Here is a 14847-nt window from a genome sequence, read left to right as displayed (position 1 = left end):
TTGCAGTTGTAGCACTCGGGCGTGTACCCGGCGCGGTTGGCTGCGAGGGGGGTGCCGTCCGCCGTCATCCGGTGCGAGGCAAACTCGCGCGTGATCATGTCCTTGACCGTCTCGTAGGTGAGCGCCTTGTCGAGCAGGAGGGACGTGTACATGTTGGCGTGCTGCGGGTTGGGGGAGGCGGCGAGCGCCCGCATAGTGACCATCGCCTTCAGCTCGAGGTCCATCGTGGCTAAGTCGTAGCCGGTCGCAGGGCGCAGGGACTGGACGCGCGTCATGGCCTCGTCAACGCGCGAGAGGAGGTCGGTGAGGGCGGTGGTGGCCTCGGTGTTGTCGCCCAGGTCGACGTCAAAGAAGTCAGAGAGCGCAGCAAAGCGCGTGCCGGCCTCCTGGATGTTGAAGGCGGTCTTCATCGCGTCGTAGAGGTCCTTGGGCGTGCTGCGCTTGTCCTTGAACTGCGGACGAAGCGGCTCCTCCATGGCGAGCCAGAGCTCGCCAGCAGCCTTCTCCAAGCGCTGCTCATACTCCTCTAGGGTGCGGTACTCCGCATCAGTGACCGCGCTGGCGTCCTTGGGCTTGGGCTTGGTGACAGCGCCCTTGGCATAGCGCCAGAGGCCCTTGGAGGACAGCCAGGGCTGGATCTCGCTGTCCCACCAGCTCCAGTTGAAGCGGGTGAGGATGGGGCGGCCGTCTGAGTCACGCTTCGACATGGCGCAAAGGGACGGTTGTTGGGGACGATCGAACCGGCGAAAGTGGACGAGAGTGGGGTCGACGTGTAGGGGAGAAGGGCGCGGAGTGACTAGAAGTTGTTTGGAGAGGAACGGACGCGAAATGCGTGCGCGACGGCGAATATGAGGGAGGGTGAAAATTTGCGGTGATCGGAGGTGCTGGACTTCGCACGGCGATAGCGGCGGTACTGGCGATTTTCGCGGAGCGCGGATCGGGCACAAGGTAGGGGAGGGTCTTGCGCGTCGAATGCCGCTCGAACGGAGGGAGTCGCAGCTGGTACGCGCGCACAACGGCGAATTTGAGTCGCAGTGTCGATCTGGCTGGTTGGGGCAGCTAGAGCGCGGGGCTCATAACCTGTCCGAGGCAGAATCGAGCCAGTGATCACACTAGAGCGACAGCAAACGAGTCAGGAATATATTCAGCAGTACAGAACGCATAACTACGCACCTAGAGCGACAGCAAACGAGTCAGGAAGAGAAAAGACTCGGATGCGCCGCTCTAGGCAGGAGGGACCGGCAAAAGCCGAGGAAATATGTGGCGCTCGGCAATAAGGCGCGAGCGCAGAGATAGGACTGTAAGTAAGCGTACAGTACCGGGAAAAAGTCCGAAAAATCACAGAAAAATACCATAGGCGCTAGAGAGCGCGTAGACACCGATTCCAACACAAGCTGGTGAGGGGCATGCGGTTTGAGAGCAAGGAGGCGCCGGACCCGATCTGCGAGCCATGCATCATGGGCAAGCAGACGCGCAAGGCGGTACCGCGCGGTCCGGGAGAGCGCGCAACGCGTCCCCTCGAGTTGGTTCACACCGACTTGAAGGGTCCTATGCCGGTCGCATCCAGAGAGGGGGCGAACCTCTACTGGATCACCTTCATAGACGACAAGACGCGGCGGCGCTGGGTGGCGTACTTGAAGCGCAAGAGCGACGCTTGGGCTGCTATCCAGCAGTTCAAGGCGGCTGCTGAGGTGGAGAGCGGTCAGCGCTTGGAGGTACTGCGCTGCGATGGGGGCGGCGAGTACATCTCCAACGTCATGAAGGACGCCGCGCTGAAGGAGGGGTGGCGGTTGGAGATCACAGAGCCAGATGAGCCGCATCAGAACGGCGTTGCTGAGCGTGCTAATCTCACTCTTGCCAATGGCGCTAGCTCGATGCTCTATGAGGCGAAGCTGCCGCCTTCGTTCTGGGCCTACGCTATAGCCGCCTACAACCACGTCGCCAACCGCGCTCCTACCTCCGCTCTGCCTGGCGACACCACCCCCCACATCGCCTGGACTGGCAAGACGCCGGATGTTGGCTACTTCCGCGTCTTTGGGTGTCTGGCCTACGTCCTGGTGAAGGACAAGCACCGGCGCGCGCTCGAGCCGCACTCTCAGAAGTGCATCTTCTTGGGGTACCCTCCGGGCACCAAGGCGTGGTTGTTCTACAACCCGGCCACCAAGAAGACGGTCATTTCGTCGCATGCAGTGTTTGATGAGCGCTACATGCCGGGGACGTCGCTCAAAAGCCTCAATCTCATCACTGCGGAGATTATAGACCGAGGTGAAGGCCCTCCGGACTTTTGGGATGTTGCTGATCAAGGGGGTGATGTGCCGTCGCCCTCTACCCATCGTCATAGCGCAGATGACGATGGTGTCGCGCTCTATGATGATCAGCCACCTCCCCCATCCGGACCGCCAGCGCCTGCCGCGCCTCAGTTGCGCACGCCGCCGCCCACATCGCCGCCGGCACCCTCTACGCCGCTTCAGCAGCCAGCTGAGCCTACCACGCCGCCTAGCGCACGTCCGCCGCCGCCCTCTGCGCCCCGCCCGTCTCGCACTGCGCCGCCTAGCAAGGCCGCGCTGAGAGGCAGGCAGGAGCGCGCGCAGGAGCAGCAGCCAGCACCGCGCCCTGAGCGCAGTCCGTCCCCTGCTTGGGAGACAGTTCGGCCGTCTACCTCGAGCGGACCGCCACCGTCGCGTCTGCCTCGGGCAACCAAGCCGACCCATAGCTTATCCGAGCGCGAATTGACGACTCGCGCTTGGCAAAAGCAGCCTGCGCCGCCTTCTACAGGCTGCGCTACATCGTCTACACCCGCGCCACAGCCGCAGGTGACGTCCCCTAATCGGTTTGCGCCGTTATCCGGCCAGATTGAGGAGGTGGACGAGGAGGAGGAGGAGCAGGAGGAGCAGAGCGAGCAGGGGGTGCAGGAGGAGCGCAGAGAGCAGGTGCAGGAGGACGATGCGCAGGACAGAGCAGAGGCGAGGCGCAGGATGATGGAGTGGTCAGGGAGTGAGGACGAGCTGCGGATCACTGATGAGACGCCTATCCCAGGAGCGCACGTTCTTCAGGCCGGCCTCGACTACGTCTTCAGCGGCATCACCCAAGAGGACTGGTCAGTAGAACAGGCTCTCGACTTCGCCCTCGCGACTACAGTCATGCTGGACCCGCAGCAAGGCGAGCCCAAGACGTTTGCTGAAGCGCTGCTTCGCCCGGACAAGGCGAAGTGGATTGAGGCCGCATTCAACGAGGTGCAGGCGCTGGTCGACAGCGGCACGTTCGAGGTGGTCGAGCTGCCGCCGGGCAAGCGCGCTATTGGCAGCCGGTGGGTGTTCAAGGTCAAGCGCAATGCTGATGGGTCTATCGAGCGGTACAAGGCGCGCTGTGTTGCGCAGGGCTTCTCGCAGCGTCCCGGCTTCGAGTACACCGAGACGTTCGCCCCTACGCCAAAGTGGGCCACCATCCGCGCTATCCTCGCCCTCGCCGCCATGGACGACCTCGTCCTCTACTCCATCGACATCAGCAACGCGTTCTTGAACAGCGACCTGGCCGAGGAGATCTACATGCGCCAACCGCCCGGCTTCAAGCTCGGCATTGATCCTGACAAGGACTATGTCTGGTGCTTGAAGAAGTCGCTCTATGGGCTGAAGCAGGCGAGTCATGTCTGGCACGAGACACTGAACAAGGTGCTTGTAGAGATGGGCTTCACGCGCATCCTCTGCGACCACAGCGTGTGGGTGTATGGGCGCGGCGACGCGCGCATTCTCGTGCCTGTCTTTGTGGACGACATGACGATTGGGTGCAAGACTGATGCGCAGGCGCTCGGTATCATCGGCGAGCTGAAGAAGCACTTCAAGCTGCGCGAGTTGGGTCCTACCACCTGGCTACTGGGCGTTGCCATTGAGCGCGAGCGCAGCCAGCGCACGCTGTCTCTTTCGCAGCGCCAGTACGCCGTGGACGTCCTAGAGCGGTTTGGCATGGCCGACTGCCACCCGGTCACCACCCCGCTCGACCCCTCGCACAAGCTCAGCGCCGCCGATGCTCCTGTCACGCCGGAGGACATTGAGTTCATGTCCACCCGCGCTAAGGAGTACGCCTCTGCCGTTGGCGCCATCGCCTGGCTCGCCCTCGCCACTCGTCCCGACCTCGCCTACCCGGTCTCTGTCCTCGCTCGCTTCACCGGCAACCCCGGCCGCCCGCACTGGAACGCGCTCAAGCACCTCTTCCGCTATCTCAAGGGCACGCTTGACTACAAGCTGACCTACGACGGCAAGGCGGTGAACGCGCGCTCCGAGCTCTTCTACACCTACACCGACGCGGACCACGGCGGTAACCCGGACAATGGGCGGTCCACCAGCGGCCAGATCATCATGATGGCAGGTGGAGCGGTCTCCTGGTCGTCCAAGCTGCAGACTATAGTCGCGCTTTCGACCACCGAGGCAGAGTACGTTGCGGCGTGCTCTGCCGGCCAGGAGATCCTGTGGATGCGCAACTTCGGTTAAGAGCGCGCCCTCCACCCTCTACATCGACAACAACTCGGCGCTGCAGGTGGCCAAGAACCCGGAGCATCATGGGCGCATGAAGCACCTCGACCTGCGCTTCTACTGGCTGCGTGATGAGGTGCATTGCGGTAGCATCCGCCTCGTCCATCTGCAGACAGCGGACATGCCGGCTGACATGATGACCAAGGCTTTGGGCCGGGTCAAGCTGCAGCACATGGCAACGCTCTCTGGCCTTGGAGTTGGGCGCTAGGACGTGCTCGATCAAGGGGGTGTGTTGGAATCGGTGTCTACGCGCTCTCTAGTGCCTATGGTATTTTTCTGCGATTTTACGGACTTTTTCCCGGTACTGTACGCTTTCCTACAGTCCTATCTCTGCGCTCGCGCCTTATTGCCGAGCGCCACATATTTCCTCGGCATTTGCCGTGCCCTCCTGCCTAGAGCGGCACATCCGAGTCTTTTCTCTTCCTGACTCGTTTGCTGTCGCTCTAGTGTGATCACTGGCTCGATTCTACCTCGGACAAAAACAAGGTCTTGGGGAAAGCCCTTGGTGTGTTTCTTCGCCTGACGTAGAACGTCTTTTGACGGATGTGTGAATCGCCAGTGCATGATGTCATAGTCGACCTTGTATACGGTAGACACAGACTGCACAGTCTTCGCCGTGGAAGGCGTCAACCAGAGGAAGTACAGGGTATGCACTTTGTTGAGCTTGTAAAACTCAAGTACCGAAAGAGGAGACTTCTTCCGATGTAAGCTGATCATCGTGCTGTTTCCACGCACAGATAATCCTCCTTGAAGTAAGGAGCCCAAGGAAAGTAAACGACCATGCAATCCAGGCACGTGGTACACTGGATATAGCTGCGAAGTCGTGACAACTTTCCTCCCATGCCTCGTGACGCAGTGATCAACAAAGGCTGTCCCGCGACCAACCAATGCAAGCGTAGTGTCTTTGGATGCGGTCTGCGCGACAATTGGCTCAGAGAGTTTCTCATAGCCAGCCAGATCACTCTCTTCCGATGTCACGTGGAGAGATGCACCAGAGTCGATGAGCCAAGAAGGCGGGAAACCCAAGTCGTCTCCGTGAAGAGGTGCTTTTCCCTTACACTTAGTACACGCAGCAATGTCGTTGCAGGCACAAAATATATTCGTACAAAAAAGATGCGAGCCAGTCAGCATACAATATAGTACAGAATCGCGCGATAAGATCAAGTGCTGTGTGCCGCAATCAGTATTGCGCAGAAGATCCTCGTGAGAGGGTACTTGCCTGTCGGCGCCAGTGAGGCCGGCAGCCTGGGCGATGGCATCATTGACATTGACCTCGACGTCCCCGAACATGTTCTCCTCGCGCAGGTACTCTTCCAGAGGAGAGAGATCCCAGCTGATCTGCTCATTGATCGTCCCGTCAAAGAGGAACGAGCTGAGCGCCTGATCATTGGCGCGAGCACGCTTGGCGGGCGGCTCGTCATTGATCTGCATCTTTGAAGAAGACGCGCGCGGAGTGGGGAAATGGTCGGTACAGTCCATGTTGGCTGGGAAGCCGCCAACGTTGACGACAGAGTCGAGATCGCGGTAGACCTCAGGAGTGACGCGGATGTCGAGCTCCTTGGCGGTGGCGAAGACGTTCTTCACACCTTCCGCGATGGGGGTGTCGGCGGATACAGCGGGCTTCTCAACCACCTGACGGACCTTAGTCCCGGCGGGAGTGATGAGGGCGACGTGGGACGTCTTCGTAGCCTCAACCGAAGGAGTGAGCACGGAGATGCGCGCGGATCTGACGACCTCAGAGATCGTGGCGTGTGCATGCGCATGCTCCTTCCCCTTGCCCTTGTCCTTCTGGTTCTTCCCGCCGCGCTTGCCGTGTTTGTCCTTCTTCTTCTTATCAGCCTTATCGCCACCATTGGGCGCAGAGTTTCCACTCTATTGCTGATTAGAATACTTCAGATCATTGCGCTTGCGCTTGACGTCCGAGAACTTCTGGACGTTGGCGCCAGACATCGACTGGTTGTGGGAGTAGTGTGTAAAAAGTGCTTCTTGAACCACAGCGACAGTGAGCTCATCCTTGTCGTATCGCTGAAGAATAGACTCGGTGATGCTCTTCATCTTTGCGACATGCAGCAGGATCATCACCTGAAGAAATTTGGGGATTTCAACATCCTCAAGGGCGACCCGCGCAAACGCGTTGGTGACGATGTTGATCTGGGGATCAGGGTGCTCACTGCCATTGAACTTGGCGTTCAGCGCTGTCTGGAGATATGTTGGAATCGGTGTCTACGCGCTCTCTAGCGCCTATGGTATTTTTCTGCGATTTTATGGACTTTTTCCTGGTACTGTACGCTTACCTACAGTCTTACTTGTGCGCTCGCGCCTTATTGCCGAGCGCCACATATTTCCTCGGCATTTGCCGGTCCCTCCTGCCTAGAGCGGCGCATCCGAGTCTTTTCTCTTCCTGACTCGTTTGCTGTCGCTCTAGGTGCGTAGTTATGCGTTGTATCTCGCTACTTATGAATCTGACTCGTTTGCTGTCGCTCTAGTGTGATCACTGGCTCGATTCTACCTCGGACAAGATATCCAAAGAGATCGGCGCATTGAATGCTGCCATACTGCTTATGAAGATATTCCATGAGCGACTTGGCAGTGGCGAGATCAGCAGTCGGGATGCTGCTCTTGACATACGGTGCTAGGCGCAATTTAATGCTGCCCTTCGCCTTGGTGTCATCGCGCTTCCACAAGCTGATCGCCTCCTGGTTGGAGACCACACCTTCATCGTTGGTGACGGGAGAGGGACAATCCTCGTCAATGACGTAGGCGAGACCATTAGCCTCAAGCCAAGACGCCATCCCGTCAGTCAACTGGATGTAGTTGTTGCCTTCGAAGACAAAGACGGCCTGAAACAGGGTGTTCGACATGATCTTAATAGATCGTCAGCATCGGATCGAACATCAAGGTGGCAGCCATCGACGGCGCCGATGAGCGAAACGAGCATGATGCCGATGGCCATCGTCTCCTTCAGAGACGGGTGCATTGGATCAAGCGTGTAAACGCGATCCAGCATGGTGTCACCTGCGCTTAGAGCGGCATGGTGACGGCAAGCAATGAGGGTGCTCGTCATTGCAGCCAGTGACGGCGCTAATGACTTGTGTCGCAGCCACATAAGGCGCAGACACTGTGCCGCTGCCAGCAAGGGCGCAGACACTGCTCACTGGGGCTCATAACCTGTTGAGCATGCTGGGAAGCGCACGTGTAGGTCTCCAATGGTAGCCTGCTTGGGGTGACAATAAGCACAAATTTGATGCCGAAGGAGGTGGGTAGAATGTGGGGGAGTGTTGATGAATGCATATACAAGTGGAAGAAAGGCAAGGGGGCGGGATATGCCAGCTCGGCTGTAGGGCGATGGCGGGTGGCAGTTGTCTTGATATTCGGGGCCGCGATTTCGTGCCTCGGGACCCCACGGAAGTCGGTCCGGACGTCCGAAAGTCGTCGTCGGCGTCGAGATCGAGCTCGGAAACGTGCGGAAAGGCGTTCGCCGATGAGACAAAGACATAGAAGGGAGGGGGGGAGTGTATACAATATTCAGTAGAAGTTTGGGGCGTCATCTGTGCATAAAACATTGAGTAATGCTGGAAACATGCCAGATTTGACCGAAATCTCGTACTATACCTGTTATTGTGTACTATCTAACGCGCAAAATATTCAGAGCTCTACGTGCCAAGATAGCGCTAGTCAGCCCATACAAAACGCAGTTTGTTTGATGAAGATCCGTGCAGAATTGCGTGTTGAGTGCGTCAAAAGGTGGTTGATGGCAGCACTGAGAGGGAAACGACTGATTCTTCACAAAAACCCATTGAGAGTAAAGCTCTAGTTTTGAAAGCTGTACGCGTCAGTACCCCTCCAAAGTTGGTAGGTAGGTCAATCAGTCTATATACTCTGCTATTCTGCCCTTATTGCTCTGCCCAGCATCCCCCATTTTGAATCCGAGGCTGTCAACGTCGACGACCCCGATGCTCGGACATCAGACTGAGTTTCCGGCCCGACCTTCCGACGTGCCCATTTGTGCATTCCTTGTCTTCAACCAACACTTCCCCTCCCTTCCAGCCGCCTCGCTGCGTCCCTCGCCCCTCCCCATCCTCCCCCGCTACCCGCTCTATATTACTCTATGCTTTTCAGTCCACCGCTTGCCCCAAACCACGTCGATCGTGCCCATCCACCACAACCTCAACGCGCCAAGCCCAGCGGCATGCGCCAACGCGCGCGAAAACAGAGTTAGACATGATATCTTGCGCGTAGGAAGGTTCTCAGGTGCGTCGCTGTGTTCTGCGCCTCGGAAAATGCTGACAATCCCTAAAGCTTTTTTCTCAAGCCGCCTCTTAACAGGCCACCACCGTGTATCTAGCACTGTGGGGTTCCCCGCTGAACGCGTTCTTCATGTACCCTCTCCACCCTCTCGCATCCCCCTCCCCTCGTTGAGATGCGCGCCCCGTGCTAAGCACAGTCCGCTTGAGTACCCACCGCACCGGCAAATTTGCCGTGCTGGGCTCGGCGCGGGGTGCGCAAATTGACATCACCAGGCCCTCACGGCCTGGGCGAGATGGTCGGATCTCAAGCGCGAGCCGTAGCAGGAAATCCGAGGCAAATGCCCATGGCTGCAGCCACTGAAGCCAAATGATATTACCTCCTTCTACTAGTGCGGCCTGTCACACATGCGCCGCTCCCCCACCACCGCTCCTCCCTTCCTCACTACCGCCACCACCTGCCGTGAGCAACATCTCACCTCGGAGGGCAACAAGTGCTCACTCGGCAAGGCTAGTGTTGCCACGGTTCGGCTCCGAAGCCGCCAGCCGTCAAGCCGAGCCCTTTCGGAGCCGCGCCGAGCCGCGCCGTCGGGCCACTGGCTCTGGCCGGCGCCACATATTCGGCGTACGGCTTGAGACGGCTCGGAACCGGCGTGAGCGCCGCCAGCCGATCGAAAATGGCAACCGCCTGCATCCCTCCTTTCCTTGCACTCGTCCTGCGCGTCCTCCGTTCTCTCACCTATCTTGACATTGTCTCCTCTCCATTACATGCTTGAATTGCTCGTACCTGTCTCAGCCTTGCGCCAGAGCTCGATTTTCAAGGGCTTGCAGGCATTACACGTCATCCAGTTGAAGTTTTCACGGCCGCGTGTGATGGGTTGAGCGCGCGCCAGGCGCCGGCGGGGTTTGCGGATGTCTTGAGGTGCGTTCTGGTAGCCACCTCCATCAGCTTTATCATGATAACCATTATCTGCAGGCCATGTCATCCATACGACTTCAACACCACGAGCAGGTCCTGGCCCTCCTCGTTGCTACTACCCCAGAACTCGTGGACTCCCTCATCCTAGATAGCAAGGAGTACCGGCTAGAAGATGTACCTCACCACCTCCCCTTCCCTCCATAATATAAGCCCTTCGAGTAGTTGACGAATGCCAACACTTTCCCCATCTTTGCCCACGTCGTGATGACACGTCGTCAAACTCACCTTGTTGACTCTCCTACACCGCCGCCCCGTCGTGGACGCTCCTCGACGAAGACAACCGGGAAGAGAAAGACGGTGCAAGCAGCGGATCAACGCGCAGCAACGACGGAGCAGGTGACGGAGCTGCCGAATGGCGCGCTGCAAACCGTCTTCTCCGCCGGACGTGAGTGTTCACATTTTTTCCCTTCTCACTTTCATATTGACGATCAGCAGCACCATCGTCCTTTCCTGCAATGACCTCAAAGGGTACCGTGACAAGTCAGCACCCAGGTATGTCGTATCGTGTTCAGCGCCATGCTTCATGTCCTGACTTCAGCCATCAGACGATTGTCCACAGGACCCTCCCGACAACCCGTTCTCGCCCGAGTCGACGAGTACGCCCCACGATGATATCCCTTTTCAACAACGCATCTGGAATCCGGCCACCGACGAGTTCCTTCCCCTACGCACGTCTCCAGGCAGGGTTGCGACACCGATACGACACGGCCCTCGTGGCGGCCCTCATGCGACTGGGAGGAGAGTTCGACTTCAAAGCCCGCAACGCAGCGCCAACCGTCTCCATCCCCTCTCCCTTCCACCACATCTTCATCTCCATCACCATCCACACCCATGGCATCCTCCCCACCCCTAACGTCTGGTGCCGCACCTTCGGGAGACGGCGCAGGAGATGAGAACGGATCCCCGGATCATGGCCCAGCAGGCAACCGCTCGAAGGCCGGCAAGGATGTCAACACGTTCTTTAAGGTGAACTCGAAGGGCCATCGGCAGTGCATGCTTTGCGAGTAAGTCACCACTAGTGACAGACTGGATCATCGCTAACATACTCTACAGCCTAGATCACAGTGCTGGCAAGCGTGAGAAGGAAGACATCAAGACGTACGGCAGGACGACTTCGACAGGGACGCTGCGAAAGCACCTGTGTACCGACCATCTCGACGACTGGATCGCCACCTGCGACGACCTCGGCATCACAGTTCACGCCAAGGAGAGCTTTGTCCGCACCACCGTCGAAGCTTACCGCCGCCGCAAGAATGGTAGTCACTACACGGCGTCCTCTGCTGATGCTCGACCCGAGTTCTCGCCCGAGTTGATGGTGGATACCCTCACAGAGTTTGTTATCGACACGGACCAGGTGCGCCCCACTTTCCTTCTGCTGGTGATGTACCGCTGACATCGGCTCAGTCGCTCAACATCGTCGAGGCACCAAGCCTCCGCCGTCTCATCCTGTTGCTGCGTGCTGAGCTTAATGACAGTGACATCCCCCATCGCACGACAATCCGAAAGCGAGTTGAAGAGGTGTACCACGAGCACTTGAAGAAGATAAAGAAGGACATGGCGGTATGTCCTATCCTATAGCAGTATAGTATCTCTCATCTGAACCCTTCATCAGGCTGCTGTTGGGAAGGTGTCGACGACCATGGACGTATGGACAGACTCCAATATGCGCTCCTTCATGGCCATTACGGCACATTGGATCGAGTCTGTAACGGAGCAGACCATTGCTGGGCCGCGCGAGTGCCTGCGGTTGCGTGCTGAGCTCATAGGCTTTCGGCATGTCCCGGGACACCATGACGGCGACGCGTTATGTGCAGCCTTCATGGATGTCATTGAGAGTTTCAATCTCGTTGATAAGGTATGTACGATCCCCAAGTGCTTTGGCAGCACCTACTAATGGTTCCTTCAGCTTGGATGGGTTACGATGGATAATGCATCCAACAACGACACGTTTGTGGCTGCGTTAACAACAGTCATGCGTACGGTACATAAGAAGGAGGACTTTGATGGTGTGACGCGCCGGATACGGTACGTGTCTGAGGTTCTCCTGCTCCCTCCGTTCTCATCTGTTTATAGATGCTTCCCTCATGTTGTCAATCTCGCGTGCAAGGCCGTATTGGCTGCCATCACTGACCTCGACTTCGCACGACCGAATGCTGGTCCCTTCGTCCCTACTGCCACCCACCGTGATGCGATTGCTATCGTTCGGACGGCAATTCGTGCTGTAAGTACGTCGTTGCAATAGGTCTGGTTGAGCTCACCTATTGTAAGATACGAGCATCGTCGCTTCGGCGTGCTTATTTCGAAGAAGTGATTGCTGCCTTGAAGCAGAAGAATATGCAACTACTGCGGGATGTCGAGACTCGTTGGTCATCCACCCTGCTCATGGTAGAACGGGCCATCCTCTTGCGCGCGGTACACATCTATTTGCCGTGTCATACTGATTACTCATCTATATGTAGGCTATCGACAAGATCATGCGAGAGACGCCAGAACTCAACAAGTATCGTCTACAACCCCACGAGTGGCTGGAACTGGAACAGCTTCAGAAGGTTCTTGAGGTATGCTTTGCTATATGCGAAAATCAATATCGGCTCACATGATTGTCAGGTGCCGCATGCATTCCAGCAGATACTGTCGGGCGAGAAGACGCCAACGCTCTGCAACGCTATTCCCTCCTTCGAGAGGATGGCTCGCCGCTGGGAGCAGCTCAAGACCGAGCTCCCCGGGATGTCCTCCGTCATTGACCGAGGCTTGGACAAGTTGGAGGAATACCGGGACAAGACCGACGTCGTTCCTGCTTATGTCATGGCTATGTGTAAGGTCCCCTTCCTGCGTTCCAATCTACATCTGACGTATCTTGTAGTTGTCCACCCGAACATCAAGCTCAAGTTCTTTGAGGAGTTCGACACCGACAATCTCTCGTACGCGAAGGATTTGATCCTGAAGGAGGTATGTTGTATTTGCTACATCATGGGAACAAGAGCACTCACGAGCCCATAGCTCCGAAAGTATCGCAACGCTCCGCCAACCCCAGCCAGGCCTGCTGTCACTCGCGACTGGGCAGATAGTATTCTCGGTGACAATATCTTCGCACGATCCAGCACCCAGCCTCGTCATCGCACGCTTCTGCAAGAATTTGAGGAGTATCGCCTTTCGGATCATCCTGTCACCGATCCGCTGGTATTCTGGCAGGTATGCGTCCCTCACGTGTTCCTATATCGCATTCTGATCATCAATAGGAGCACCGTGAGCGCTGGCCGACCATCTTCGCCGCTGCCATGGATGTACTGCCGATTCAAGCTTCGGCTGTACCCTGTGAACGCGTGTTCTCGTCTGCAAAGGAGACGATGACTGACCGTCGCAACCGCATCAATCCTGACCTCATGCAGGAGCTCCAGATACTCAAGTTTGCGCTCAGGCATGGCATGAGTTTCACTGCGGGGACAAGTCGAGAGGAGGAGCTCGAGCTCCTAAACGAGTTAGAGGATATTCCCTTCGCTACACCGATTTGAACCCTTCGCGCATCATTATATCAGATTTTCTTTGCTAGTATTGAATGTTCTGTTGTATAGATGACCTTTCCCTACCACTATATGGCCTGCAGGGCACGACCATCGGCGGAGACGCGTTGTTGCCACTTTTGGCATCAATGACCTCGGTTCGAGCCGGCTTGCTCAGTTCCCAGCGGTCTCGAACCCGAGCCACCCCAAAACGGTAGGCTTGGAGCCGTTTGCCGAGCTGTTTTGTGATCAAACCGGGAAAAACCTAGCCGAGCCGCACCAAGGCGAACCGTGGCAACACTAGGCAAGGCAGTCCCCAACATCCAACTCCCCCCCTCCCAGCCTAACAACCACCCCATAGCAACGCGCGCGAGAGGCTCGCAGGCAGCCACAGTTGCCTGTCCTCCCCACACCCCCTCCCCCATTCAATACGCGTACCCGTCGCGCCTGCTGACATGGGCTGCTCAACGCGTATTGCGCCCACGAGATTTTTCACTGCTGCTTATTCCACATTTTTTACCCCCTTTCGCGCATTCCAGTGCCTTTCTAGGTACAATGTCTTTCTGATATATATACAGTTCATTTTCTATCATCACGAGTGTGTACGAGCGTGCGCAAGGGCAGAGTGGCATCGGCACGTTGACGGCACAGCCACCGCAGTGCGCGCGGGCGGTGCATCAAGAGCTGCCGCGCGCACACATCAATGCCGAGCGCGGGGCGGAGCGCGCGACACCCATCACGTGCGGCGGGCGACGCCGACCGGCAAGCCCGGGGGGTCGCCTTCCGCATCGGGTGCGAGCCGGCAGGATCCCGGCGACCTGGCCGGGGCCTGTGGCAGTGCGGACAACCGCCTCGCATCTTTTGCAATTGACCCGCAGACAATTGTTGGGGTCTTTTGCAATTGACCCGCAGACAATTGTCGGGGTCTTTTGCAAATGTCTTATGGCCACAGCTGCATCGAGGGAGTAATGCCGCTGGCAGCAGCCCCGCGTGGTTGGCTTAGCCAATTGCGACTGCACTCAGATGCGGCGCACCGAGAGCGAGCCTCGGTAGCGCAATGGGCATCGCCAGCGGCGTGTGAAATCACCACGAAGGCGATTCTACGTGACTGCGGTGTAGGGGAAGGGGGGGAGGGGGAAGATGTAGTGCAGTACCCCACCTGCACGCATCGGGCACGTCGGTGGGGGTGTAGCGGCCACAAAAGGCCATCGAAAGGATTCCTAGGGTGCGTGATACGCCCTAGGCGAGCCCCCTCCACCCTCATCGCCGGTTTGAGGGCGAGAATGGCGGGGAACGGGGCGCTGTGCGCCCCGTTTTCCCCATCCTCGCGCTAAGCGCGCGTCTGTTCTCGCATCGCCATACGCGAGTTGGGCATAACGTAAGTAAGTCGTTAATTGACGGGGCGCATACATGCACCTGCAGTCCCGCTCCGCCCACGCCTCGGTTCTCGCATCGCCATACGCGAGTTGGGCATAACGTAAGTAAGTCGTTAATTGACGGGGCACATACATGCACCTGCAGTCCCGCTCCGCCCACGCCTCGGTCAGTGTCATCTAGCGCTTTCTGTTGTTATGTGTGAGGCTGACATCGCATCAAGC

At 57.8% G+C, this 14847-nt stretch overlaps 4 protein-coding genes across 4 annotated transcripts; 3 read left to right on the top strand and 1 right to left on the bottom strand.

Annotated features, from left to right (window-relative positions):
• Window positions 1–8945: 8945 nt before the first annotated feature.
• SCHCODRAFT_02491498 (uncharacterized protein) lies at window positions 8946–9134 on the top strand (the record flags this gene model as incomplete). Its single annotated transcript, XM_050342948.1, has 1 exon — window positions 8946–9134. A coding segment is annotated over one exon (189 nt), but the record flags the coding sequence as incomplete, so codon positions are not given.
• A 2079-nt stretch (window positions 9135–11213) lies between these two features.
• SCHCODRAFT_02471500 (uncharacterized protein) lies at window positions 11214–11463 on the top strand (the record flags this gene model as incomplete). Its single annotated transcript, XM_050342702.1, has 2 exons — window positions 11214–11309; window positions 11362–11463. Coding segments are annotated over 2 exons (198 nt in total), but the record flags the coding sequence as incomplete, so codon positions are not given.
• Window positions 11464–11721: 258 nt separating this feature from the next.
• On the top strand, window positions 11722–12749 carry SCHCODRAFT_01093448 (uncharacterized protein; the record flags this gene model as incomplete). The annotated part of the gene is made up of 4 exons (XM_050341014.1): window positions 11722–11970; window positions 12018–12161; window positions 12209–12298; window positions 12357–12749. The coding sequence occupies 4 exons, from the start codon at window positions 11722–11724 to the stop codon at window positions 12747–12749; spliced, it is 876 nt and encodes a 291-aa protein (XP_050201579.1).
• Window positions 12750–14251: 1502 nt separating this feature from the next.
• On the bottom strand, window positions 14252–14579 carry SCHCODRAFT_02724295 (uncharacterized protein; the record flags this gene model as incomplete). Its single annotated transcript, XM_050347095.1, has 1 exon — window positions 14252–14579. A coding segment is annotated over one exon (328 nt), but the record flags the coding sequence as incomplete, so codon positions are not given.
• Between the last annotated feature and the right edge of the window lie 268 nt (window positions 14580–14847).

Source organism: Schizophyllum commune, assembly GCF_000143185.2.
Source record: "Schizophyllum commune H4-8 unplaced genomic scaffold SCHCOscaffold_3, whole genome shotgun sequence".
NCBI classification, from domain to species: Eukaryota; Fungi; Basidiomycota; class Agaricomycetes; order Agaricales; family Schizophyllaceae; genus Schizophyllum; species Schizophyllum commune.
This window is presented reverse-complemented; position numbering and strand designations above follow the sequence as displayed.